Source organism: Varroa destructor, unplaced genomic scaffold (genome assembly GCF_002443255.2).
Source record: "Varroa destructor unplaced genomic scaffold, Vdes_3.0 BEIS01000001.1, whole genome shotgun sequence".
Lineage (NCBI taxonomy): Eukaryota > Metazoa > Arthropoda > Arachnida > Mesostigmata > Varroidae > Varroa > Varroa destructor.
In genome coordinates this window covers 8,780,784-8,805,436 of record NW_019211454.1, presented here as the reverse complement: position 1 = coordinate 8,805,436, position 24,653 = coordinate 8,780,784, and the positions used below count along the sequence as shown (strand labels likewise).

General features: G+C 42.1%; 2 protein-coding genes and 1 long non-coding RNA gene across 5 annotated transcripts in view; 1 reads left to right on the top strand and 2 right to left on the bottom strand.

Annotated features, from left to right (window-relative positions):
- Window positions 1-66: 66 nt before the first annotated feature.
- LOC147758214 (uncharacterized) lies at window positions 67-13,690 on the bottom strand. Its single transcript, XM_086982456.1, has 4 exons — window positions 13,564-13,690; window positions 6,698-6,812; window positions 2,974-3,122; window positions 67-1,034 (listed from the first exon to the last, which is right to left on the bottom strand). The coding sequence occupies exons 3-4, from the start codon at window positions 2,993-2,995 to the stop codon at window positions 643-645; spliced, it is 414 nt and encodes a 137-aa protein (XP_086838582.1). The 5' UTR covers window positions 2,996-3,122; window positions 6,698-6,812; window positions 13,564-13,690; the 3' UTR covers window positions 67-642.
- A 134-nt stretch (window positions 13,691-13,824) lies between these two features.
- Prm (Paramyosin) lies at window positions 13,825-19,229 on the top strand. Its single transcript, XM_022791104.2, has 8 exons — window positions 13,825-14,068; window positions 14,701-14,888; window positions 15,776-15,898; window positions 16,040-16,222; window positions 16,351-16,492; window positions 16,763-18,448; window positions 18,578-18,718; window positions 19,020-19,229. The coding sequence occupies exons 1-8, from the start codon at window positions 13,958-13,960 to the stop codon at window positions 19,077-19,079; spliced, it is 2,634 nt and encodes an 877-aa protein (XP_022646839.1). The 5' UTR covers window positions 13,825-13,957; the 3' UTR covers window positions 19,080-19,229.
- A 2,811-nt stretch (window positions 19,230-22,040) lies between these two features.
- The window catches only part of LOC111244247 (uncharacterized), a 33,507-nt gene continuing 30,894 nt past the window's right edge, over window positions 22,041-24,653 (bottom strand). For all 3 annotated transcript variants that reach the window (XR_002670817.2, XR_015322935.1, XR_015322936.1), the window contains one exon: window positions 22,041-23,425. This is a non-coding gene — a long non-coding RNA (uncharacterized LOC111244247). The remainder of the gene's footprint in view (window positions 23,426-24,653) is intronic.

Below are 24,653 nucleotides of genomic sequence, written 5' to 3'. Positions count from 1 at the left end.
ATATAACGGTATTCATTTTCGAACGAAAAAAATAAAGACAATTTTGGTTAATAGTTTGACTTTTGCTTCAGTCTGACGACATCTGATTGATAACTGTTTTTGAATTGTTTTTCATATTTTTTAGCCTTGAATTCTGTTAATTTTTTGCTCAATCGTCCAACTTTCTGAAGACGCCGTATTACAAAAAGGTTTCAAGTTCGCTATTTCCGCTACGATCGCCCAAACTCAACACTTATCCGATATACTCTACCATTTGTATTCACAATAGGTGACACTCATCCTACTACCCGAAGCGCGAGTCGTCAGGCCCACATCTATTCATTCCCGTTACACAACTATTACCAGCGTCTACTTAATCGTCTCGATACCGCTGGAAACTTAATCGTTTCAGCGTCGACCCTTTTTGGCCGGCCTCGTGACATATTTTTTGCGGCGGTGGGCGAGATCCCTTTCTAGTCTCTTACCATACTGCGAGTCAGATGTTGTTCTCTACGGCTTTCGCAGCGGAAGCCGACTGGCCAGAAATATGGTATCGTAATGTTGTCGGCGTCAAAGTTAGCAGCAGAACAAAGTAAAGAATTGAACAAGGGCCAGCCAAATCTTTGCACAAGGTCGCGGCCGAGTTTAAACAGACGAGATCGGTTATGGCGTTCCGCTACCACATCGAAGCTGCTTGGTTTGAACTACGCTGTGTGTAGCGATGACAATGGCGGCGGTATGGCGATGCAGTCCATCGCGTCTGCCATGCTTCTTCATTATCTTCGATTTATCCCGGCTTGAAGATCTTGTATCTATCTCTTCAGCCTCTTTATTGCCACCTCTGGAAAATGGGTTTTGTGTCAGGTCAACTCTGCGCACACTAACGCGAGTCAGAGTTGGCGCAGGTGTTTCCGGCAATGACTGATTCTCTATCTTCACTCGTTTTGTTAAGGACGAGAGCAGCGGCGGCGGCGGCGGCGGCGTCTCGTCGAGATGGGTCTCGTGTACGGGATGGCAGTGACAATTGCGATGAGAATGATTGTAATGAAGTGCATCTGTTGGGGGAACAGAGAAGTAAACGCGAACGTACGTTGCTCATAGCGCAACAAAGTGACTTTATAAAAATTGAAATAGTCAAGGTCGGGGCTTAGGAAAAAGATCTCGTCGACTTTTAATCGACTCACAGGGATTCGGAGCTCGATCACTAGTCATTGCTTTTAGCCTCGGCGATTTAATGGCCGAATAGAGCTCCTCAACTGAAGGTTGTATCATGAACTTATTTTTTTATAGCTGTAAGCCAATTATTATATTATTTTTATCGAAGTTCCACCAAAGCTTATTTTAGACCACATAATGTCTGATTAATTGAAAGTTCATTTTTCTCTTATTTGTTATACCTTTCAGTCAAATTCAAATCTGACTTGTTTTTGGACAAGTAAACAAATCGCTGAAAAAAAAGCCCTGCCAACGATATATAGAGCAGATGTGATTAAATAGATAAACAGTTTTTTAAGTTTCTCACTAAAATCGCTGTTTTTGAGACGTTAGTTTAAAATAATGAATATTAAGTAGCTCGCCCACAATTCCTTCAACAAAAAACTAATTTACCACATGTATTTTTTTTTAGCGATTTAGATGCTAAGTGATAGTCGGAACTATTCAATATTTCTGCAAGATAATGTAAGACAAAAAAATGTTCAATCAAAATATCTCGGATACATTTTTTAATCTACATAATATGTATAAAATGTTGCCTTTTTCACCTTTCTTTCTAACGAACTTCCCTCAAGCCCGCGCCTGTCTTTTCTTGCCACTATAAACTTTATTTTCTCAAGAATCATCCCAAAAAAAAAAAACGATTTCTATCCGTCGCAGCAGCACTCGTTGTTTTAGCCTTCATTTAAGAACGTGTTTCAATGCAATCGCTTCCATACATATTATTCACGGAACGTTTGGAATCATTCACTTAAAAGAATGTTAGTTAAATGTTGGTCGACATGTTAGCCGAAGCTTGACGCCATTGGACGATACTGACTTACGCGAACGTTGTGCTCACCGTTAGCGTATTTGCCTTGTATTGTTTGTTTGCTATTGGATGAGAACGCATTTTGTTTCTAAAGGCACAGAGAACGACCTAGACAGATTTTAATGGAGAACACTTCAGGGCTCCGAATCAACCGACCGAATTCTTTCCGTGCACGCAACGTTGAAATGGGAATAATGCCGGCAGTACAAATTATCTCTACGTGCCACGCGAACTTTTCTCGTCAACTAAACTTTGCGTTCGGCGAAGTTAGGATCTCTCTCCAAAAAGAAAGGAGCTACAGCTGGTATTTTTCCAATGTTTTTTTTTAGTTACAACACGAGGGTGTTGTAATACGGTATTAAATCTGAACACAAAACGTCGATTTTTAATAAGTAGCAGTGCGTCTGAGATGGAAGTATTATACGTTGACTTCTAAGGTGATGAACTTTTCCAGGAGACCTCCATCCTTCATTATATCGAAAAATATGTTGATATTGCTTGTCAACTAAAATAGCCCTTATATACAATTTGTCTGGCTTATGGCCGAGACGAATTCAGAGCAGACTCTGCTATTAAACTGCTATTCGGTACGCATATTGAACAAAAAGGTTTGTTGGCACTAAGCTTACCAAGTAATTATTTCCCGTGAGCATTATCGGTCTTCTCCGGAGATCCATATACTCTGGTTAGACCTTATCTGCACATACTTGCAGGGTACATTACACGAAGATATTATCTTCTTGAACGGATTATAGAGCTATAGTGATTACACACACTGCTATAGGCAACGCTGCAGCGACAACGCAAGATGCACGCTACCCGTTCTACTCTACAGTCTTGTTGGCAGTGATCTGGACATCAGTATCCCCTTACTTGAGACCACTTGTGATGGCGCGTAAGCTGCATGCAAACGAAGACGCAGGTCGATGCGAGGCCACAACGGACACACGTGCAAAGGAAATGCTTACCTTCTAAAACGATGAGCCTCATCGTTTTATTAGAAAGGTCTGTCCTGTCTCGGAGATAAATAGCAGAGGCAGACGAAGTAATTTTCTTAATCTTAAGGGACCAAAAGAAGCGTCAGTTGGTATCGATCAGGCATCCCGAGCAATGAACGCTGCATAGATAATAAAGCATGTATTAGAGAAAAGAAGATTGAGTATGTTAAAAAAAAAGCTGACAATAATGCAATAATAATATTATTACTATTTAAGTGAAAGCAACTGCCACCAGGTATAGCTATATGAACGTGAAAGGTAGATTAAGGCCGGCAAAAAAGGTTCGAGAGCCATAGTTCAGTCTGGTCCATAGTAGTCGTATGAACGTTATGTGGTCTTCTGTAGGCTTTTTTCTATTTTTTAACTCTGATTGATATCATAATTTTTTTGTCTTTTAGAGCACCAATCATGTAAAATTTCAAAATGCCACGAAATACAATCTGTTTGTAGTTCACTTATAAAGTTGTAGGCTTTTTCTCTTTGTTACGGCAACGCAATTTCACGCTTTGTCGTTAGGTAGAAGTCAAAATAGTGTGAGTTGCCTGCGTCATATTTAGCTTGGGTTCCTTCTGGGTCACTAGTTTACGGTCAGGTAAAATCATCGCCCTAACTAAGGAAGCCTGGCGATTTTTTAAATGACTTTCCTTCGTTGATTAAGAACCTGTTCTGTGTTATCCATTCTTGCATGCAAATTTTACCCTTTGGTTGGAATTTGATCTGCTGTTAAGTTACCTTAACCCACATAGAATAGCTGTAGACTAGGTTCATATATTTGATGTTCGCAACGTACATAGTTGCTAAGTTCAAGTTGTCGGTTCTGTAAACAGTTGGAGAGCCAAGGGATTTTAGGACGGACTTGCAAGCTGGCAGTGCAGTGTTTCATGGTTTGTTTGGCATGGCAATCTTATGAATAGTCTTTTGATTCATTTTGATTAATATTCACCAGTTGAGTCTATGTGAAGATTCCCATAAGCTTTCAAGCTAAGAAACACTGCCATGTTTTCCTGTGGACGAAAAGTACCATTTCTCAACGAAATCATCGTTAATGTTGCTTGGCTCTTCTTACACGATTAGTAATAAGGCTGAGGGTCTTCTGAAATACGTCTACCCGAAACATATTTCAATATACTGAGCCCTTTAGGGTTTCTTTATCAAATATATTAACGCAGTATAGATTACATCCAGATTATAGCATTGCCATCAACGTATTAAGCCAAGTCGATTAATGTTTTTTTCAGAATGTTGCGGATTTCACTAAATAAATAGGGAGCAAGATTTTTAACTACTAATTATAAGTGTATTAATAAAAGCTAACTTGAGCAAGCACTTCGGCTACAATTGGAACTGGCGTACGCCAGTGTTGTGAGCGCACCTATAAAAGTCGACGTTGAGTTACTTCTGCTTTACTACTAGCGGTCAAATTTTTTCAGCGTTGATTTCCTTTCCAACACTGTCCTTGACTGGGTCTTTCCTACAAAGCTCATTTTCTCTTGTTCTTTCTAGCCTGACCAAAGAAATGCAAAAAGTACTTTCTTTTATCTTATGGGATGTAGCGTGTGGTGAGCAATTTTGCAATCTGTGGGCGACCTTTGAAGCAAAGCCCTGAAATAGTTTAATCGCTCTCATCTAGCGTTAGACACGCGGTAGCGCGGCCATCTTAAAACAACAGCGACACCTACAATGTTGGCACGACCTTAAACGTTGTAGACTACAGCCTCAACGTTTATTTACGGAACGCCACGCAGTCAAACCGATATGCAATGGTTCTCGCTTGTGTGACAAGCCATAAACTCGTCATTTTTTTTCCCCTTAAAAAATGCGTGAGCTGATAATTAGAGCCAAGGAAAAGCAAATTCAATTAAAATGTGACAATTTTAAATCGACTAAGCTCTACTGACTCACGTAGTAAGGACAAAAAGAACGAGTGGTAACAGTTTATGAGGACCCTTTGTGCAAAAGGCAGATTGTAGATCCGTAAGAAAATTACCGTATCAGTTGGGTCTAATACTTGTTGCAAAAATTCAGATTTAAACACACTATGAACATTATTAGGGTCATAATACAGACAGAATTTACATAACCTAAGGCTAAAACGACACATTGAATCATTATTGACTTGCTACTATTGTTTTCAAATCGATGCGTTCCATCATCTTTTTGTCGGTACGCCTCTCGAATTCTAGATACAATGTTTTCTTTCTCTGACCGTTTGATTGAACGGAACCAATGATTCGTAAGGTAATTGACAGACAGTTCTGAGTTACGTTTCCTTTTGACTTAGGATACTGACAATTGTTCATACGTATTAACTGATGATTATTTACGTTTGTTGAGCACATACAAAAAGACCGGGCCTTAGAACTGTGCTCTTTTTTCGAACGCTGCGACCCTAACTCATTCCCCGCCATTCGAGCATACGCTTCTTGATGGCTCGCAGCCCCCTCTTGTGGCGTCTGCTAGGAACAAAACGAGCATATTCTGCCAGGATCTTCTTTCGTTCCGTTGATGTAAGAAAAGGAGCTATCAGATTTATGCGGTTAAGCTATTCGTTCGACCTGTACACCGGATAGCCATAGGAACATGAACAGCATGTTGACGAGTTCCAGATACATTATGCAGACTTTATCTTATCAATCGCATCTTTTTAAACTTGTTTTCGTAAATTTTTATAGTGACACTGATATCTTCACAGGAAAGGGAGACGGACAGTTTTTAGTCTTTGTTGGTGCAAGTTTCGATGTTTTTTTTTTGATAAAAATAAGATAGCAGAAAAAATAGGTTGCTTCGTAGCATGGGAAGCGATTTTCGGCGCTGTTGCAACTATAACGTTAGGCCGGATAGGCTACGCACCGAGGTACGTTGTGTGCCTACTTGAGTTTCCAGTGGCAATCAAATATGATGAAATCACACTTACATTACCTATTAGTTAATGTAAAACACATGGTTTATCAAAGTGCTGCTAGAATATAGTTCCTATTTTACTGTAACAGTCCATCGCGCCGCCGCGTTCTATTGAAATGTGCGTTCTGCGTTTGCCAAATTTTGTGAAGCTCGTTTTTTTCTACCCATGTTATGAGCCACCGCGTCGCCCATGAAGTAGACGGAAGTCTTCTTTTTATCATGGGCGCCGAGCCTTAATGGACGCTAGGATGGCCGAATTATAGGACAGGTAGGAAATATATATCGCTGCAATGTGGATTCCTACATTCAGCGGTCACAGACAACGGCAACAGTAAAATTTTCCGTCAATCCTTAAAATTCTCTTTCCCGTAATAGATACGTTCTTTTCATCGGATCACGTTTATATATCTATATATATATTCGAAACTTTTAGGCGTTATTTACCCCTTTGTAGTTCATCTGCGCAAAAAGGGGGTTTGCCGGTACTATTTGCTATAGTAGAGCCATAACGTACCTAACGAAACAAAGCTATATGCGCATCATACTGTATTATTAGAAATCTACATTTGAAGCATTATATTTATCCTGGCTCTTTCTGCTATCCGCATACACCCTCGTTTTTATAGGTAAACTTGTACACGAACAAGTTTTTTTGCTTTGAATTTAGCAGAGACATCTCCGCCAATAAGACGTCTCCCGTTCTATTAGTCGAAAAAGAGCTCAGATCAAAAAGCTTTTCTAACGACGAGCTATTGCTGTGATGACATTGCTGTCGTCTAGTCTGATTACTCACTGACGAGAATTGCCCCTTATGCAAATATATCACATCGTACGAGCAAAACAGTCAGCTAAAAGGAATGCGCCCCGGGTCGTGCTTGCTACACCAGTGACCTCTGCTCATGGATGATCTGAAATGATCAACAAATGTTATCACCTGTTAGAGTCACAGAAACAAAAAAAAGCACCTTAAAAAGATACGGTCGTCGCGGTGCATTTGTTTACGTATATATATATATATATATCACAAACGTAGCATATTTACTTTCAATGTTAGACAAATGGGACTTAATTACTAGTTTGCGCCGTTTGTCATTTATCCAGCGGGCAAGGGACACACGAAAGCCAATTGGATAAATAAAATCTTACCGATAGAATATTATGCGATACCATGCAATTCAGTGAGCTCAGTCAAAGGCTCGAGATGTAGCAATGCCCAATCTACTTCTTACTGTAACAACAATTGCGCGTCGCCCTATTAGTTTGTGTTACTATACCCACACACAACAGCGAACGAGGGAATCACAAAGTTCTAACAACGTGGATAGCAGAAACCTAAAAGCAGGCCAAATAAGGCCGTTATGCGCTAGTTAAGTTTGACTTATAAAATATTAAATTATTAGTCATCACATCGCTATTTTTTCTTATGATATGAAAAAAACGTTGCACTTCATTAATATCAAATCGGATTTTACTATATCGTTGCATAGTCAAACATGGTAAAGGCGCCAAAATATTTGTCCTATACAAATAGGAATAATGCGTTAATATCTGTTTTGTCCAAACCATCGAGATGAGACATTCTTAGGCAAAACAATAGAAACAGCATCGTAATAGAAAACAATTGCTGTTCATCAAAAGCAGAATATTGTAAGCAATATAGTGGTACCGATCCACATTTAAGATAACAACGCCTACAAGTAAATATATATAAACACGTCGCCCAACGTCATCGGATTCCACCTGATCCTTAATGCCTCCATAAAGCCTGATAGGGTCAGGCCGCTGGTTCAGACAAGGTGGGCGCAAAGACGAGACATCAGCGGTTAACAATTGCCGATCAGCCACTAAATCTGTACAGAAAACGAGTGACTCGTCTGGCATTTTGATCAGAAAGTCTCTTCTAACCAGTTGCAAATCTTCAAGCGTACGCTAGATTTGTCGCTTGCTGCCTTTTGCCGCGCTCAGTACGACCCTAGCTGGAATAATATAAGATGTTAGTTTAATTTAATACACTTCAAAACTAACGACATTCCTGCTTAGCACAAAGCAACATGTGACCAAGGGACAATGAGGTATCGGGGAGGATACCAATGCGACACGAAGAAAAACAGCCGATAACAACACTGCTACGCGCGCTAGTTACGTAGTACGAACGTTTCACAAGGAACTTGCCCTTTGGGGTCGATAGAAGTTGACGACGTGTCCATACGTACAACGCTATTGATTTGGTAGACTTTTTTGTTCTATCATCTCTTTCGTACGTTGAGTAGCTCATCGATTAAGAGCGTTTTGGTACGTCTGGCAATTTGTAGCGTGGTTAGTCTACAACTATGACTAATTTAGAATGTTTCTCTTAAAAAATTGTTATCATTTACCGCCGCGTTAGCATTGGACTCAATCAATACAAAACAATTGATTCATTACATCTAACAGAAGTGCGAAGTATCTTCCCTTTCGCTGCTTTGGTAACGACTCCGGCAAGCATTCGCTCAGTCAACGATTCTGATCTCTATCCGAGCGGTAATCTCTGATGGAGTGGTAAGTTCTGCCGCGATTACCATTATAATAGATTTAGATTTTTGACAGGTACATACTCCAATAGAGAGTAATGTAATAGTAGTTAAATACGTAAACTAGGAAACTTGATTCGTGACCGTGGTATTTTTATGATAATAAATGAGTATTCGAATAGTTGATAGGAAACCACCTCGGCCATACGAGCTGAAGTTGAAACAGCTGAGGCGTTTTCGGCTGAGGCAGGTAACGATTTTGAGGGACTTGTTCAATGAGCCAGGTAAATAACAACGGATCCAGGAGAAACCATCGGTATGAAGTAGAGTGCCGTGGTTCAGGATATAAGAAAATCACCTGTGCATCTACATTGCTCTTGACTGAATTCATATATATATCACCACAATATGTCCGATCAAATAAAGGAAGCCTTTCAAAAAGGAACAAAAAGTTTCAGTTGAATAGTTTACATTGACATATAGACGAGCTACTATACTGTAGTAGCATGACGATGGATAAGGATAGCCACCATATAACTATTACTAAGAGGACTTGAACGTCAAGCTTAAATTTTAATGCCGCGTTTGCGTACATTGGCAAATTTAATTAAGATCACAATATTTCAGCACCGTTGTTATACAATGCGAAAGAAGGAGAAGTTCGGTATACATACGACCGTAAAACTTCTTGTCATTTTTTTGTGCGATTTGATAAATAAAAAAAAGAAAAAAAGAAAAAACATAAAGGAAATCATCCATTGTGTTAAGCTTGGTCAACAGCTTTTCGCATAGGATAATAGAAAAATCAATACAAATGTAGTCAAACGAAAATGTTCATTAGAGAAGCTTTGTCCTAAAAAAAGAGCCTTCTTTTTCCCACCATGATTTATGTCAACATCGCCATATACCTTTTGAAAGTTTTTCTTGGCGTATAGCCAACTATGGTGTTTCAGAGCGGAAAATAAAAGTGCATCGTCCATGCGATGCTTATATATACTTCAAATCTTATATAAAAACCATTTTTAAGGTTTAACCTAGAATAGCTAAAAGACACCTAAACTTTATGTATCTCTACTGAAGCTTACTTTGTCCTCACGTTATGTCATCGTCGTAGGGCCAACGCAGGCAACAAATTGATGCGGCATATTTTTCAAAATAGCGGCTGGGGTTATTTATGTTAAGATTTGCGCAAGCGTGCTTCTGTAACATACGAACCACACACCTACATAGCCGAGAATTTCATGTAAATCTAATGGTAAACAATTGCCAATGAGTTTATGGGAATTGATAGGCTTAAAAAGACAGTCCTCAGTCGTTTAATAATATTTGTAATAACAGATAAAACCACTTGGGTTTTTCAAGACCTCGTCTAACGGGTCTAAGCAAAGAACAGATCGATGCAGTCATATGCTATATACAACTTTGGTATGTAGTAGTCATCCTATGTACGCGCGTCCGATGAGGTAACTTCAGTCGCCTTTGTTTGCTTACATCGCCGATGATTCACTCGGTTGACGCCGCTAAAAAGGTGGTCTAGCTGACGCCGAACCGTCTATTGCAGAGGCGCCTCCAGCTCTTAAGGCAGCTAGACCCAAACAAGAGAAAGACGTCGTAGCTAAGCGCTCTGCCTTTAAATGCAAATCGTTTTAGTATTGAAGGAACACGTAGACTGATATGATATGATTGTGCATATGCGAGTACATCAACGGGCCGAAACATGACAATAGCTCATTAATGGCTGAACAATTTTAACAACGTACATTTCTAGGTTGAGGATCATAGAGCAGGCAACCAGCTCGGAATCTCAAACCGAAGAACGAATCACTGGAATCACCGGAATTCTCGGAATAAACAGGGCAGGAACAATGCATTCCCTTTGGGTTCATAACGGGACTTGTTATAACCAGACATGCTATAAGATAATGCTGAAAACACTAACTTTGGAAAAATAAAAAGTGAACCTGATTCCAGGATATATGCAATTGAGTTTGGTGTAGTCTAGTGGTAGTTTACTTAAATATTACCAGAAAAAAAAACTTGCTTTCGACACACCGTTGTTATTAACAGGACATAGGGGCATAAATTGGAAAATAAACTAATGCTCCTACTGACAATGGATACATATGTTAGCACAAGATGTTGTCCGAAAAGGAAAGGGTCAACGCTACTTTTTCTTTTTTTCGAAAAGCCTCATAAATGTGTATAGTAGCAATGGATAGCATACGGTGCGGTTACTCACCGACAATACACGATCCCCCCGACAATACCCTTCGCTCACAGTATGTATCGGAAAAAACAGGATGATGCCGTGGCTTCAGCCTATATTCTACAGAATTACATCAGTTAAAATTGGCGATAGGTGAAGCATCGTTTCCTACTTTTGATCATTTTACACAAGCAATCTCTAACGACGCCGGATACGGCAACGCAAATCAATCATAAATACGCTGTCGTTGAGGGACCTTTACAACGATTGATTTCATGTGTACAACAATACATACAGAAAAATGCACATTTAACATAAACCAAAATATAGCTGTTCGACGTTTTTTTTTATCGTTTAGCAGTTACCGGAAATTCTCAGCCTGCTGAATAGCTCCGTATTATCTAATTGTGCTATACTCAGTGTCACCATTCAATTTTTCATCGACAGCATCGTCACTAGGGGCATTTAAGTTCCGGCAGTAGCTAGAACATAGAAGTCTCTTACACATTCTAGACTTTATTAGCTAGAAGATAGGCAGTGTAGGGTGTATACAAGCTGGACCCAGCACGTTTTTCCCCCCCCAAAAATAATCATGCTATGACGAGTTCCTTTACATATCCTCTAGTTCTAATGGCATCACGGTCTGAGCGATGGGAGGTGCTTGCGATGAAACGCTTGTATTCCGCCTTAGATATAACCGCTTAGAGATATATATAATATACATATATAACTGCTTAGAGGTAGACATATGGATGGGTGCAACACCGCAAACTGATTTTAGAATACCCGCTATTATGAACAAATCGTCTTCAAAGTCTGCCTATTACCTGTTTATTACGCGGCTTACATAGTTAGCCACAACATGGTAAACATGGTGCTGCGTAGAGCTACTAGATATGTTCTGTCTTCAGTCAGTTGACAGGCAAAATAATAATACTATCAATTTGCTTTTAGTTCTTTCATCTTCTATTAAACGCATATTATTCCGTCCAGTAGTTTGCATGTAAGCACCTAACTCTATCCATTTCCTAAAAGAAACCAGTCCAACTCAAGCCTAAGTTACTCCACCCCAGCGATATCGAACCTAATCAAAAACACTGAGCAGAAGTCTCAGTCACTACGCCGAAAATATAAAATGCATATGCCAAATTAAATATAAAATAGATTAGGACTAAATTGATTAATTAGCCGTGAATAGGCGAACGAGTACATTGATCCGTAAATGGTCATCCCCAACTCTTTCGCGTTTTAGCATGCCATATTGTTAATTATATAATGTAATACTATTCTTTAGTCCATGAATTACACGAGGCGTATAGGAGATGCACTTTGCCGTTGTCACGTCGTTTTCGTTTCCTGGAGAATCCCAGAACCCTGTTCCAAATCCCACTTGGCGACCCGAATGGTTGAGTGACGATAATTATGACGAAAATACCCATATGGCCAAGCAAACCGCAAACTGAAACCTATACCTAGCCATTAAGGGTTAGTAAGCCTCGACAAATAGCGGCGAAAAGAAATAAATGTATTTTTCGTTACGTTCAAGTTCTGGATAGTCCACTATGGCTATGTAGCTTTTTTTCCGATTGCATTTTGTTCAGACCTGCGCTATGTCACCATGGCTACCTTATTTGCTATTATATCCTTCTCTCCCTAAATATCTAATGGCTTCAGTCGCGTGCTAATGCCTTGACACAATCTCATTACGATTGTTCTACGCGTGAAAATGAGCGTTTATCAGTTATTGATCTACGTAGGACATTTGCTATGTCTCGAACGTGGCAGCCCGCAGAGTCTACGTTTTGCCTAGCTACTTATATGTAAACGTGTGCAAGACTATAGCTTTCTCTGCGTGACTGTACGTGTGACGGGTTTGCGTGAGATTTATTCCTCCACATAGCATGTCGGACAACGATGTAGACCCATTGAAACTGGCAATTCTTGCAGGCCGCTTTCAAGCTCGCTATCGACTGACACCCATGAACACCCCGCCTTGGCAAGCAGCTCAGAGCTCACGACCTGCCGATAGTACCTAACGCTCATTAGAGTCTAAGTGGAGATTCTGCAGCGCTGTATCCATCTGAAGATGTAACTTTATTGTCAGCTCAACGCTTTAGCTGGTCGTAGAGCCGTGTCGCCGCGAAATCCAATGTCAATTTCATTCAAACGAATACTTCCCTCGTTAGTTCATGTCATTTATTTAGAGTAAACAGAGCAGCTTTGTGTACATTGTAAAGCAACCTGTACAAGTCTAGCTAAATGACAGCTGTAAAGTTTCTATTAAAAAAAATGTAAGTCTTCTTCGTCAATATTTTGTTGTAAAGGGAGAGCCTTCTCGAACGAGTGCAGCAGCTATTAGCCAGCACGAAAAATTCATCATCACTTGAGCCCAACTCTGCGAAAGGCTTAGGTGGCGGGTGGCAGTGCGTCCCTTTACCGCCCTCTATTCGTCGGCGGGCCCACACCGAGACACCGAGAACCACTTTCCTTCTGGCCCCTTTCGTTTCTTGCGGGACCGGTATGTCTACCCAAGCAGCGCTCTTTATCGTCGTCCTTTTCTTTTTCTCTCTCTCCTAGAACTACTATGCTTGGGTTGTGGCCAGCATTAGTATGACGTTGAAGTCGATTTTTCCCAACGCAGAGCATTCTATACTATCAACTGAAACCCACCGCAGACCCAGTTGCTATAGCTGTGTATACAAAGTGCAAGGAAAAAGGGCGACGACGGACAGGAAAGGCACACGAACTAAGCGACCATACCGGCACTGGTTTTGCAGGGTTACCAAACGAGACCAGCTAGCTCTATTCTAGCTTCTTTTCAGACCCCAGAAAGGGCTCGAGCTCAGCAACAGCACACATATACATACACACCGAAACGATAGTGGCCCTTGGAATTCTCCAAGGGCCGGAACACTCACAGATCAACATTCCCAGAGTACTCACTGCTCTTTACGGCCGCTATTGCCATCACCACTGCTGTCGGCGCCGCAGGTAGGTCAACCGATGGGGCCCGGCTACTACTGGAGTCTCCCGCAATGGTCGCACCACCCCGGTTGAAACACAGTACTGGGACTCGCGCGTGAGTCGACGAGCTCACCGGGGTGCTCGTAGGCATCCTGAGAAGCGTATTCCTTCTTTCACTCAGTCACATACCCTCTCTGGACCCGCCCGGCCCGATACCCAAAAAGGCCACCGCTTCTAACTTAATACCCGAGTTGAGCTAAAGACAGGCTCAGTAGCTCCGGGAGTTTCGAGTACTTCGTGTCTGGCACTATCGCGGGTCGTTGTTGATTGTGTGAGTGTGATCTCTTGACCCGAACGACTCGGAGGATCAACCATGTCCTCGGTATCGAGAACCAGCAAATACGTTTACAAGAGCACTTCCGGCACCACCGGTGATATCTCCATCGAGTATGGAACCGACCTCGGTGCCCTCACCAGGCTCGAGGTAAGAATCGTTCAACCGAATCGGAAAATCGTTTAACAGAAAGCATCGGATATCAGAGACCACCAGCCCGTTAGCCAGGTTTATCAAAATTTAAAGTTCACCATACCAAATACATTTTCGCTCTTAGAACAATGTTTGACTTACTACCAAATAGTTGATAACTACGATGCACAGTTTCAAGTTAAATATCTGATCGAAACTTGCCACTGAACAAAATGCTGGAAGAACTGACCGTTCTTGCGAACATCAACACGATGGATACTACTTCGATTGTACCTCAACATCGCCAGCATCCTCTGAAACCCAAGGATTACACGTTTTGTTACGTCGCGTAGTGCAGTGTGCAATCTCTTGTACAGGATACAAATTCAGCTCCGTCGGACGAATACAAGTGTTCTATCGAGTGTAGTGTTGTTTTTTCTTTTTAACCCACCTTCCCGCCCCGACCCCGTTAACGATGATGGCCCACTCATGGAGCCCCTGGCGACCATCTTCTTGTGTAAACAGATGGTAAAGCCCTATATAAGCCAGTTGACAGTCGAACAGAATTCAAATCGCGTACAACAGTTGACAAAACCGTTTCTGTGTTTGCATTTGTGTCTGGTTATATTTTATTTCATTTTTGCTTTCAGGATAAGCTCCGCCTGCTCCAAGAAGACCTGGACAGCGAGAGAGAGCTCAGGCAGAGGATCGAACGTGAAAGGTCTGATCTACAGTGTCAGCTGATCGCTCTCTCCGATCGTCTGGAAGAGGCCGAAGGTGGAGCCGAATGCCAGGTTGAAATGAACAGGAAGCGAGACACTGAGCTCTCAAAGCTCAGGTTCGTTAATAATAGCAGTAAACAAGGGCATCTTTTTCGAATCTATAATCCAAGGAAAGGTGCATCAGCACCTACCGAGCACAGTGCGTTAGAGAGCACCTACCAACGAACCTCTTATTTATTAACAGAATTTCACAGAACTTTTAAAATTAGCCTCTACAGATACCTAGTGCAGTAATTCTACATTCTTTTTCTAGATCTTTTCTAAAGGTCATCCTCCTGACGCTTTGCTTACGCGTCATAAAATCTTAGTTCAGCGCAGCTTTCTTCGAAAACAGGGGCTGAGTTGGTGCATCCGCGTAAGCACTGCATTATAAAACAATAGCCAACGATGGTCAAGATGGGCAGTCGTAGGCAAAGCTGGAAAGCGAAGTCGGCAGTTAGTGGGTAGGTAGCACTGAGGGGGGCTCTCTATAAATAGCCCTTGCTATGCTCGTCGTTTAGGGCAAGCGATGATCGAGGTCTGTCACTTGAGGCTGAGGCTAAAGAACGAGGCAGGATTGCGGGTATTTATTTCCTACATTCCAAACAGCCAGGCTAGATCCGGCCTATAAAATCAGTCACCGTGTTTTGTTCATCAACCTTGTAGGAGAGCAGAAAGAACGAACTACACGAAAATTACTATAAGCCACATACGGGGTTTAGACACGTAGGTCAAACAAAAAACGGTTTCATTTGGAAGTGAAAAAATTGGAAGAATTTAGTCAGTAAAGCGCAGATGTGAAGCTATCGCAGAAGCGATTCTCGTCAATCAAATGATCATTCATTTAGATCGAAAGAGCTTGAATTAAAGGTTCTAAATAGCAGCGAACATACTTGTGTTGCTATTGGATATAGATAATACAATTAGATTTTAATTAGTTCAACACCGTTTTTGAATTGTATAGGAAGCTGCTGGAAGATGTCCACCTGGAAAGCGAGGAGACTGCCCACCATCTACGGAAGAAGCACCAGGAAGCAATTGCTGAGTTCCAGGAGCAGCTCGACGCCGTCGCCCGAGCTAAGGCTAAGTTCGTACCCGTGTCCCTTTTAGTCCAAAAGATGCTATAAATGATAATATATGTATTTTCAAAACTTAAAGCACTAGCTGGTCCATAGGCATCTTTCCAACCACGTGTGAAGATCTAATAAAATTCCAAAATTCTTTACAGGTCCGATAAGGAGAAGCAGAAATTTCAGGCTGAAGTATACGAACTTCTAGCTCAGGTGGAGAATACCCAGAAGGAGAAAATGACCGCTATGAAAACCGTGGAAAAACTCGAGACTACCATTTATGAGTTGAACATCCGTATTGAAGAGCTGAATAGGACCATCACTGAGGTCACTGCCCAGAGGCGAGTATGACAGCTCGCCTAGCTCCGCCAAATTGCTTGTATCAAAAGCCTTCTGCGTAAAATTAAAAAAAAAAAACGCTAGCTAACTCTGTCATTTTTGCTCTGCCTCGTTCACATTCGTCCGGCAGGTCTCGTCTCAGCGCTGAGAACGCCGAATATTTGAAGGAGATTCACGAGTTAAAAGTGTCTCTTGACAATGTCAACCATCTGAAAAGTCAACTTGCAACTCAGCTGGAGGATACCCGTAGGAGACTAGAGGATGAGGAAAGAGTATGCTTCATCTTTTACGTCAACTGAAGTGTAACTTTGTTTCGGAAAAAAATTTAAAGTTGCTTTTGTTATCAGTGACAAATAGTAGGTTTAATCGATGTCAATGGCCAGACGGTATCAACGTCGCCTTTAAAAATACACCAATAGTTTCTCCAGAGCAATACTATATGCTTCTTCTTGTTAGATATTCTTAAGCAAATCTTTCACAGCTATATTAAAAATCGTAACTTTATTGATTGTCGATATAATGAACTAATGTTGTGATTACAGAGGCGTTCCACCTTGGAGAGCCACGTCCACACCTTGGAAGTGGAAATCGAATCTCTGAAAGTGCAGCTTGATGAGGAGGCTGAGGCCCGCCTGGAAATTGAAAGACAACTGTCGAAGGCTAATGCCGATGCTGCCACGTACAAAAGCAAGTACGAAGCCGAATGCCAGGCCCACATTGATGAGGTCGAAGATCTTCGTCGCAAGATGGCTCAGAAGATCGCCGAGTACGAAGAGCAGCTCGAAGCCTTGCTCAACAGATGCTCGTCCCTCGAGAAGCACAAATCTCGCCTCCAGTCGGAGGTTGAGGTGCTCATCATGGACCTTGAAAAGGCCACCGCTCATGCCCAGGCACTTGAAAAACGCGTTTCCCAACTAGAAAAGCTCAATAACGACCTGAAGGCCAAACTTGAAGAGGTTACCATGCTCATGGAACAGGCCCAAAGGGATGCCCGGCAAAAAGCCGCCGAGCTGACCAAGTTGCAGCACGATTATGAGAAGCTCCAAGAGCAGAAAGACGCCCTGGCCCGCGAGAACAAAAAGCTTAGCGACGACCTTCAGGATGCCAAGAGCTCGTTAGCCGACGCTATTCGCCGTTGTCATGAGCTCGAGATCGAGATCAAGCGCCTTGAGAACGAACGAGACGAGCTCAGCGCTGCCTACAAAGAGAGCGAGAGCCTGCGCAAATCGGCCGAAAACCGTTGCCAGGTGCTCCAATCGGAGCTCCAGCAGGTGCGTCACGAGTATGAGAAACGGCTGGCTCAGAAAGAGGAGGAACTGGAGGCTCTGCGCAAGCAATACCAGCTCGAGGTCGAGAGCTTGAACATGCGTCTGGCCGACGCCGAGGCTAAGCTCAAGACTGAGGTTGCTCGCATCAAGAAGAAAATGCAGGCCCAAATCACCGAGCTGGAGATGTCGCTTGATGCTGCCAACAAACAGAACCTGGATCTGCAGCGTGTCATCAAAAAGCAAGCTATGCAAATTCAAGAGCTCCAAGCCCACTACGACGAGGTAGCCCGTCAGCTGCAGCAGACCCTCGACCAGCTTGGTGTGTCGCAGAGGAGGTGCCAGGGCTTACAGGCTGAACTTGATGAGCAGCGTGTGGCTCTTGAGTCCGCCCTTCGTGGCAAGCGCGTCGCCGAGCAGTCTCTTGAGGAATCAATGAGCCGCATTAATGAGCTAACCACCATCAATGTCAATATTGCCTCGGCCAAGAGTAAGATCGAGGGAGAACTCACCGCTCTCCAGGCCGACTATGATGAACTGCATAAGGAGCTCCGCGTTGTCGATGAACGCTTGCAGAGGACGCTCGTTGAGTTGAAGAGCACCAAAGATCTGCTCGTTGAGGAACAGGAAAAATATATCAAGTGCGAGTCGATTAAGAAGTCGCTCGAGATTGAGGTCCGCACCTTGCAAGTACGCATTGAAGAGGTTGAGGCTAATGCACTGGCTGGTGGCAAGCGTGTCATTGGCAAACTCGAGGCAAGAATCCGGGACATCGAACTGGAGTTTGATGAGGAGAAGAAACGCCACAGTGAGACTCAGAAGGTGCTTCGCAAGAAGGACCACCGTGCCAAGGAACTGCTGCTACAGACCGAGGAGGACCACAAAACCATCACGATGCTCAACGATACCATTGAGAAGCTCAACGAGAAGGTTAAGGTCTACAAGAGGCAGTTGAACGAGCAGGTACGTGCAGGGCATTTTGTATGCTAGCCAGTCTGTAAACGAGATTCTGCGCGTCACCCATTGATGACTGAATAATTAATTACTCAATGTATTTCATTACATTTTTGGTATTACTCTTTCCATTCACAGGAAGGCCTCAGTCAGCAAAATCTGTCCCGCGTGCGTCGCTTCCAACGCGAGCTGGAGGCCGCTGAGGATCGGGCCGATTCTGCTGAAGGAAACCTGTCTCTCATCAGGGCTAAACACAGGAGCTGGGTCACCACCTCCACTGTAAGTGACGTTACCCTTTATGATTGTATGACCCATTTTGCTGTATGGAGCAAAAGCGTTTTGACAGTCTGAAAAAATCACTTGACCGGTATATATATATATGTTGTACAGACCTAAGGTAAAAAGACTCGTTCGTTGTTCGAGCGAAAATATTTTTATTCTTATTCTTATGGTCACTAATTTAGCATGATTTATTTGCATACTTCGCTAAGACATGCGTATTATTGAGTTTTATTTATTTACGTAATTGTTTAGCTATGTAATAACTCACGCAATTCACCGCCCCCTACGTCTGATCCAGGTGCCCGGCGGTAGCCGGCAGGTGTTCATCACCGAGGAAAGCACCACCCAACAGGTTTAAGTGCTACTATTTACCATCCACACACGGTTCCGTCATGTCACAGCGCAGTCAACAGCAGCGTCGCCGACCAGGCCCGGGGTGACGTCGTGCATTGAACGTAGTTCACTTATTAGACTGAAGAACACTGAAGAGCTGAAGAAAGACTACGTACAACGAACGACGCCGCCCCATCATAAGGCTGCTCCTAGCGCCTGGTATCAGTTACTCCAGTCAAATCTTTTCGGCATCCTGAAACGCAACATTTCGTTGAGAACAATCAACGACCCGAAGGCAACTTCTTTGGTCAAGATTTATCAGGACAAAATGCTGGCGTCTGATTTCCATTGATCGTTGTATGAGATAGAACAGTAAATCAGTTTGAGGGTGCGGAGGATCTCCATCGTTAGGACGAACGTTCGATCGTCATGGAGTGGCCAGGCACCCGCGCTAGACGCTGCCTTGCCCGGGGTGGCGTGGGGTTCGAGCCCCTGACTACTACATTGATGGTGGACATCCACTATTACGCCTAATACCTTTCGCAAAGACAAACGATCAATTCCATCCCCTAAGAACAATTCATCAAAGCAAAACAAAACGATCAGTGGCTCGAAACCACCGCCATTCCAACCCCAGAAATTTACAAAATACTGAAAGAAAGAACCCAGTAGAAGTAAGAGCCTATACAAGACAACATTCACAATTCAGTTCCCAGCAAGGAGATAATCATATATATGCCATGACCAAAAAAAATGAGAGTTATGAAGCCTCTATAGTTTTCGAGTTGGGGACATGGCCGAAATAATCCGGAGGCAATAGTCAAACGGTGTTGGTGGGACACCAGAGGGTAATAAAAGGTCAACTAGGTCTAGACAGATGGTTAGAATCTATAGCTCAATTAACCGAAATATCCCCTACGATTGATCACTTGATACCGCTGTGCATCGACTGGCAAGAACATAACGGAAACTCAAAAATAAACAGAAAAATAATCTGATGAAAATGAAGGAGGCAATGGAAATGTAGTCAGTCGAACTGAGACAAGTGTGTGTGATCGGCCACGAAGCGAAACGTCGGAGCTACAATCGCCCGAAGGTTTGTCCTCCCCTGACAACGACAACGATATTGTTTATGTCAAACTAGCAGACGACAGCCGCACGAAACATGCAACAGAATCGACCGAAAAAATCTATATATAAGTACAAATCCCCTACTCATAGCGTCGTACTCGTAGCGACCTATCGAAACAACCCGTATGTATTGATGTAATTATAGTGACCCTGTTGAGAATCAGCATCCTCCTCCGGTCGAACCCTTTTTCTTTTCCATCGACCAATCTCCAACCATTGCGGTTTGTCTATTTTCATTGCCAAACGGGTACGTTTAATGAGAGTCTATCAATCAACAATAATTACGTCCATAAATAGAGAACGAAAGAAAAACGAATGCATGAACGTGTGTTGCGTGCACGTATCGCGATACTAAAAGACCAACAACAACAACTACATCATCATCAACAACAACGACGACGACGACGACGACGACAACAACAATGAAAGAAACAACAAAATACTAATAATGCTTAACAGCAACACCGCTTATGAGATCAAGATAAGTACTTACCGGAGCGCCACTAGAGATTATATGGAAACAACGAAACACCATAAGGCGATAAAGATAAGACATCGATAATTATAATGATCCTCATTAAAAAATGCATGAACAAGATCAGAACGGAATATGACATCAAACAAATAATACAGTAATCGATACAGATACTAAATAAAAAAAAAATAATAAACAAAAATCGATCGCAGATTGTGTGTGAACCAGGTAAGTGCTGCCTCTGCGGGTTACAGCTGACGCTGCTCACAACTATGATAACATATTATGGAACATAAGAAAATTGAAAAATATCTTTATGAACAGCAAAATGCTATGAGATTAAAGGGCAAACGATATCACAATTTTGTTATTTATTATTAAACTACTATTATTAATAAAAGGCGCCAAGTAAAAAGCTGGTGTTTTGTCTTGAAACGGTTGTTGGTGTCTAGATAATTAAATTCTGCCGTGATTTTCCCTTAAAACGTAAATGAAATAGGCTTAGTTCTGATCCTTGTTCAAAAATAATTGTCATCTTTATCGAAAAGAACAAAAGAAGATCACTTAGTTAAAAACGTATACGGTAGATAGTTATGAGGTAAAAAGTTTAATTCGGAAATAGCAGTTGTTTCATCCTATCCAAGGGAAAATTGATTGAGGCTTATCTAAGAAAGAATAATTTTTACTTACGTTTTCGTGCTCAGAACTTTCCAGCAAATGGGTGTCAGCGCATACAACGAACAGCTGCTCGTTTTCCTAGCTCGAGGTTATTCGATGCTTATCGTGGCCGATAAGGAGGTTCGTATCGAGAGACGGATTGAGTCAGCTCGAAACGCATGCTTTCTTCAAATGAAGATAATCAGTAGGTAGATATTTATTTGAATTACGACCTCACTAGAAAAAGCATTTTCGGCATACGGTCACATGCATAGCATAATCTAATGATGATCCCTTTTAAGTTAGGGTTGGAGTCTATCCATTAAATTTTCGATGCGATGCTTGAATAGATAGTACATTGTCCATTCGAAACATACTGAAGATCATGTCCTAGAGTACGATAGACAGTTGAAGACTATTCAGACCTTAGCTAGGTAGTGAAGGGACGTACAAAAACATTTCAATATATATAGTGAAATGGAACTGTTCACGTTACGGTGACGGACACACGGGGCCCGAATGAACGAGCTCAATAAACGGTTACCGTCTAACGTAGGCCTCAAAGTACGAGTTAATATGGTTTTGTTGAATCAAGTCATCTATGGCAAAAAAGATATTAAAAAAAAAAAAGCTAGCCTGAAAGGGAAGCTTGTTTTTTCAATCCAGACCTGCAGAGATAGATATGTCGAATCTATTTGGTTCAAGTAAAAAAAAGCAGTGTGATACTTTGTCAGAAAAGCATTTTCTTTATTTCTTATAAAAATGCGCAATAAACTTTCAACAATAAAGCAGTTCTATCTAAATGCCCGGTGGGTAAACACGGGGAGCTCTTTTATTTGTATGTATTAATTAGTGTGTTTCATTGTATTTGCGAGTACTCTGCCCATTCATAACCAGTTATTATTGGAAAAAAAAAACAGGTGACGAACTCAATTGACAAGCGCATTCGTTCATTTAATACAATTATTATTTACTTATTATTAATTAGTATTCACAACCGCTAAACGCTCTCCCCCATGATCTCGTCTATGTCGTTCATTCTCTCGAGCGAGGCTACGAGCCGCAACAAAACTGGTTTCTTACCGAAGGTCACTCCGTAGTAATGAATGCAATCACGAACTGACGACAACGGCAGCACAGAGATAGACAAAGCTTCGTTGGAACAGTACTTCGAGGTAGCAGGAAACAGACAAATAGCTCTCTATCCTTGAAACCGCTAGCGGGTAATAAGCTTCAACGGAGCCACATGTTAGTATGTACTTCTATCTAATATCACACTCGAATCTACACTCGCATATCGTGTGAGCGCCTACAAATCTTCAAGACGCTCTAGCAGATTCAATTTCATTACAAAAAGAGCGAGATAAATCCGTGTTCAATGCTTTTCAGTCATTCATTCGTTCGTTCACGTTTAGACTTCGCTGCGTAAGCAATTTACATTTAGAAGTGAATAAGAGAACATGTCCGTGGGAGAGGCATGCGTGTCTGTGCACGTGTCTAGTCAGTCTTTTTGCCAATCAAAGATAGTCGAAAATGATGTACCACCGTTCAGCTTTATCAAAGCGATCTTGATCTACCGTCAGCCTGACGTGCTTGCACAATATAGGTCGGTTACAAATGAGCATTTCGCTTATAGCTTAGCCGGAACTAACCGTAACAAATTGACAATCAACTTCATCGATAGACGAGCTTCGGATGTAATAATTACCGTTAAGCATCGTCATCATCATGGCAATCATAGTTGGAGTCAGCGTCTGCACATATGTTTTTCTACCTTAATCATCAAATATGCTGTCTTCAGCGCTAACCCTTATTTCGTCCAATATTTACATAAGAAGAAGAAGAAATTCGTCCAAACTCACAGCTCAGACGTAGTCCTTCTCGGCGTCTATCTAGCAACTTCTTTTTAATAATAGCCGACGTCCACAATATATGTCCTGTTTCCTTGAAGCGTGTAATTACCCCCATGCTTCACCTAGATTCGTCGATTGCTCTTCGTCGCCGATTACAGCTGGCAGTAACGTGAAATCGCGGGTGCAAAGGCTCACAGTTCCTGGATGACCCACCCCAGGTTGTAGCCTTACCACCTTGCCGCCTTTAATTTCAACCTTAATTAAAACAATACCGGAAGCAGATTAGGCAAACCTTCTACATTCTAGTGCTCGCTCCATATTGCCTGCGTTCTCGTCAGTAACATCCGGTAAAAGACAAGCAACTGAGCTCGCTATTAGAGATAGAGACTCTCTATCCATCAGTGTGCCAATAAGTCAGTCTCAGCATCGTGGATAAATCAAATCGGCAGAAATAACGAAAAATGCTACACTTTGACAAATGTTCTCTGCGTATCCCTGCAGTGATCTTCGATTACCTACAGCGTCGTAAATTCGATTTTTCATCACTTCGCGAGGCTGAAAATTTCGACCTAAGCGATACTCCCAGTTTTTGCTGAACCTTGTCTAAACAGCAGAGTGCACAATTACAGACATATGCGTTATCTTCATATTATAGAGGCGGCATTATTATTATCGATAATGGAAAAACACCGTATCGAGACGACAAAGATGAGAAAAACCAAGTTTGGCATTTAATTTTCAATGATTTGGCTTGATTAATCCTCGTCCGATTTAATTTTTCGCCTATTGTTCAGGTGAACTGGGAGCAGCCCCTGCCATGACCCCATGCTCTATAAATTTTCTAAAACAGTTGCAGTGTAATTTCTTTTCATGCTCAATTTCAGACGATTTCCTTTTTTGGGGTTGCGCGAAAATACCCTATCGATCATTAAAAGCCCGTAATTGCGCAACGTCCCCGGATTCGATTGTGGTCCATTGGTTATAATTTTCTTTTCAATCTATTACAAAACCATTGGAGATGGTAATAATGATGAAACTCAACAATCAAGAACAAAACCATACCTGCCCCTCGATCCTGCAGCCAAACGTCTAAACTGTGAGCGGAATGGTCAAATCACTCGAGCCTCATCGTTCACGCATAACTATATTTATGCAAATAACTATTCTAATAATAGAAAAAGGCCGCGCAGAGTCCTACTTCGCTCGTCGCACAGCCTGGAAAGGTCCGAGAGGTAACAAGAACTGGCACAAAGCGGACACGCAGCGCATTTGGAATGCATTGGGATCCCATTAAAACCGTAATAATTATTCACAATCGTACAGATCAACGATAGCGTTCGAAGCAAAACGTTCGATCTCGGTTTCCTCGAGGCCGTCCGCGTTCTCAATACCACCGTTCAACACCGTGTGTGTACGGTGTCAGGCACCGTGAAAAAGTCGAGAAGCGTACGGAGAGTGTTTATTTCAAAGGTGTATTCTATAT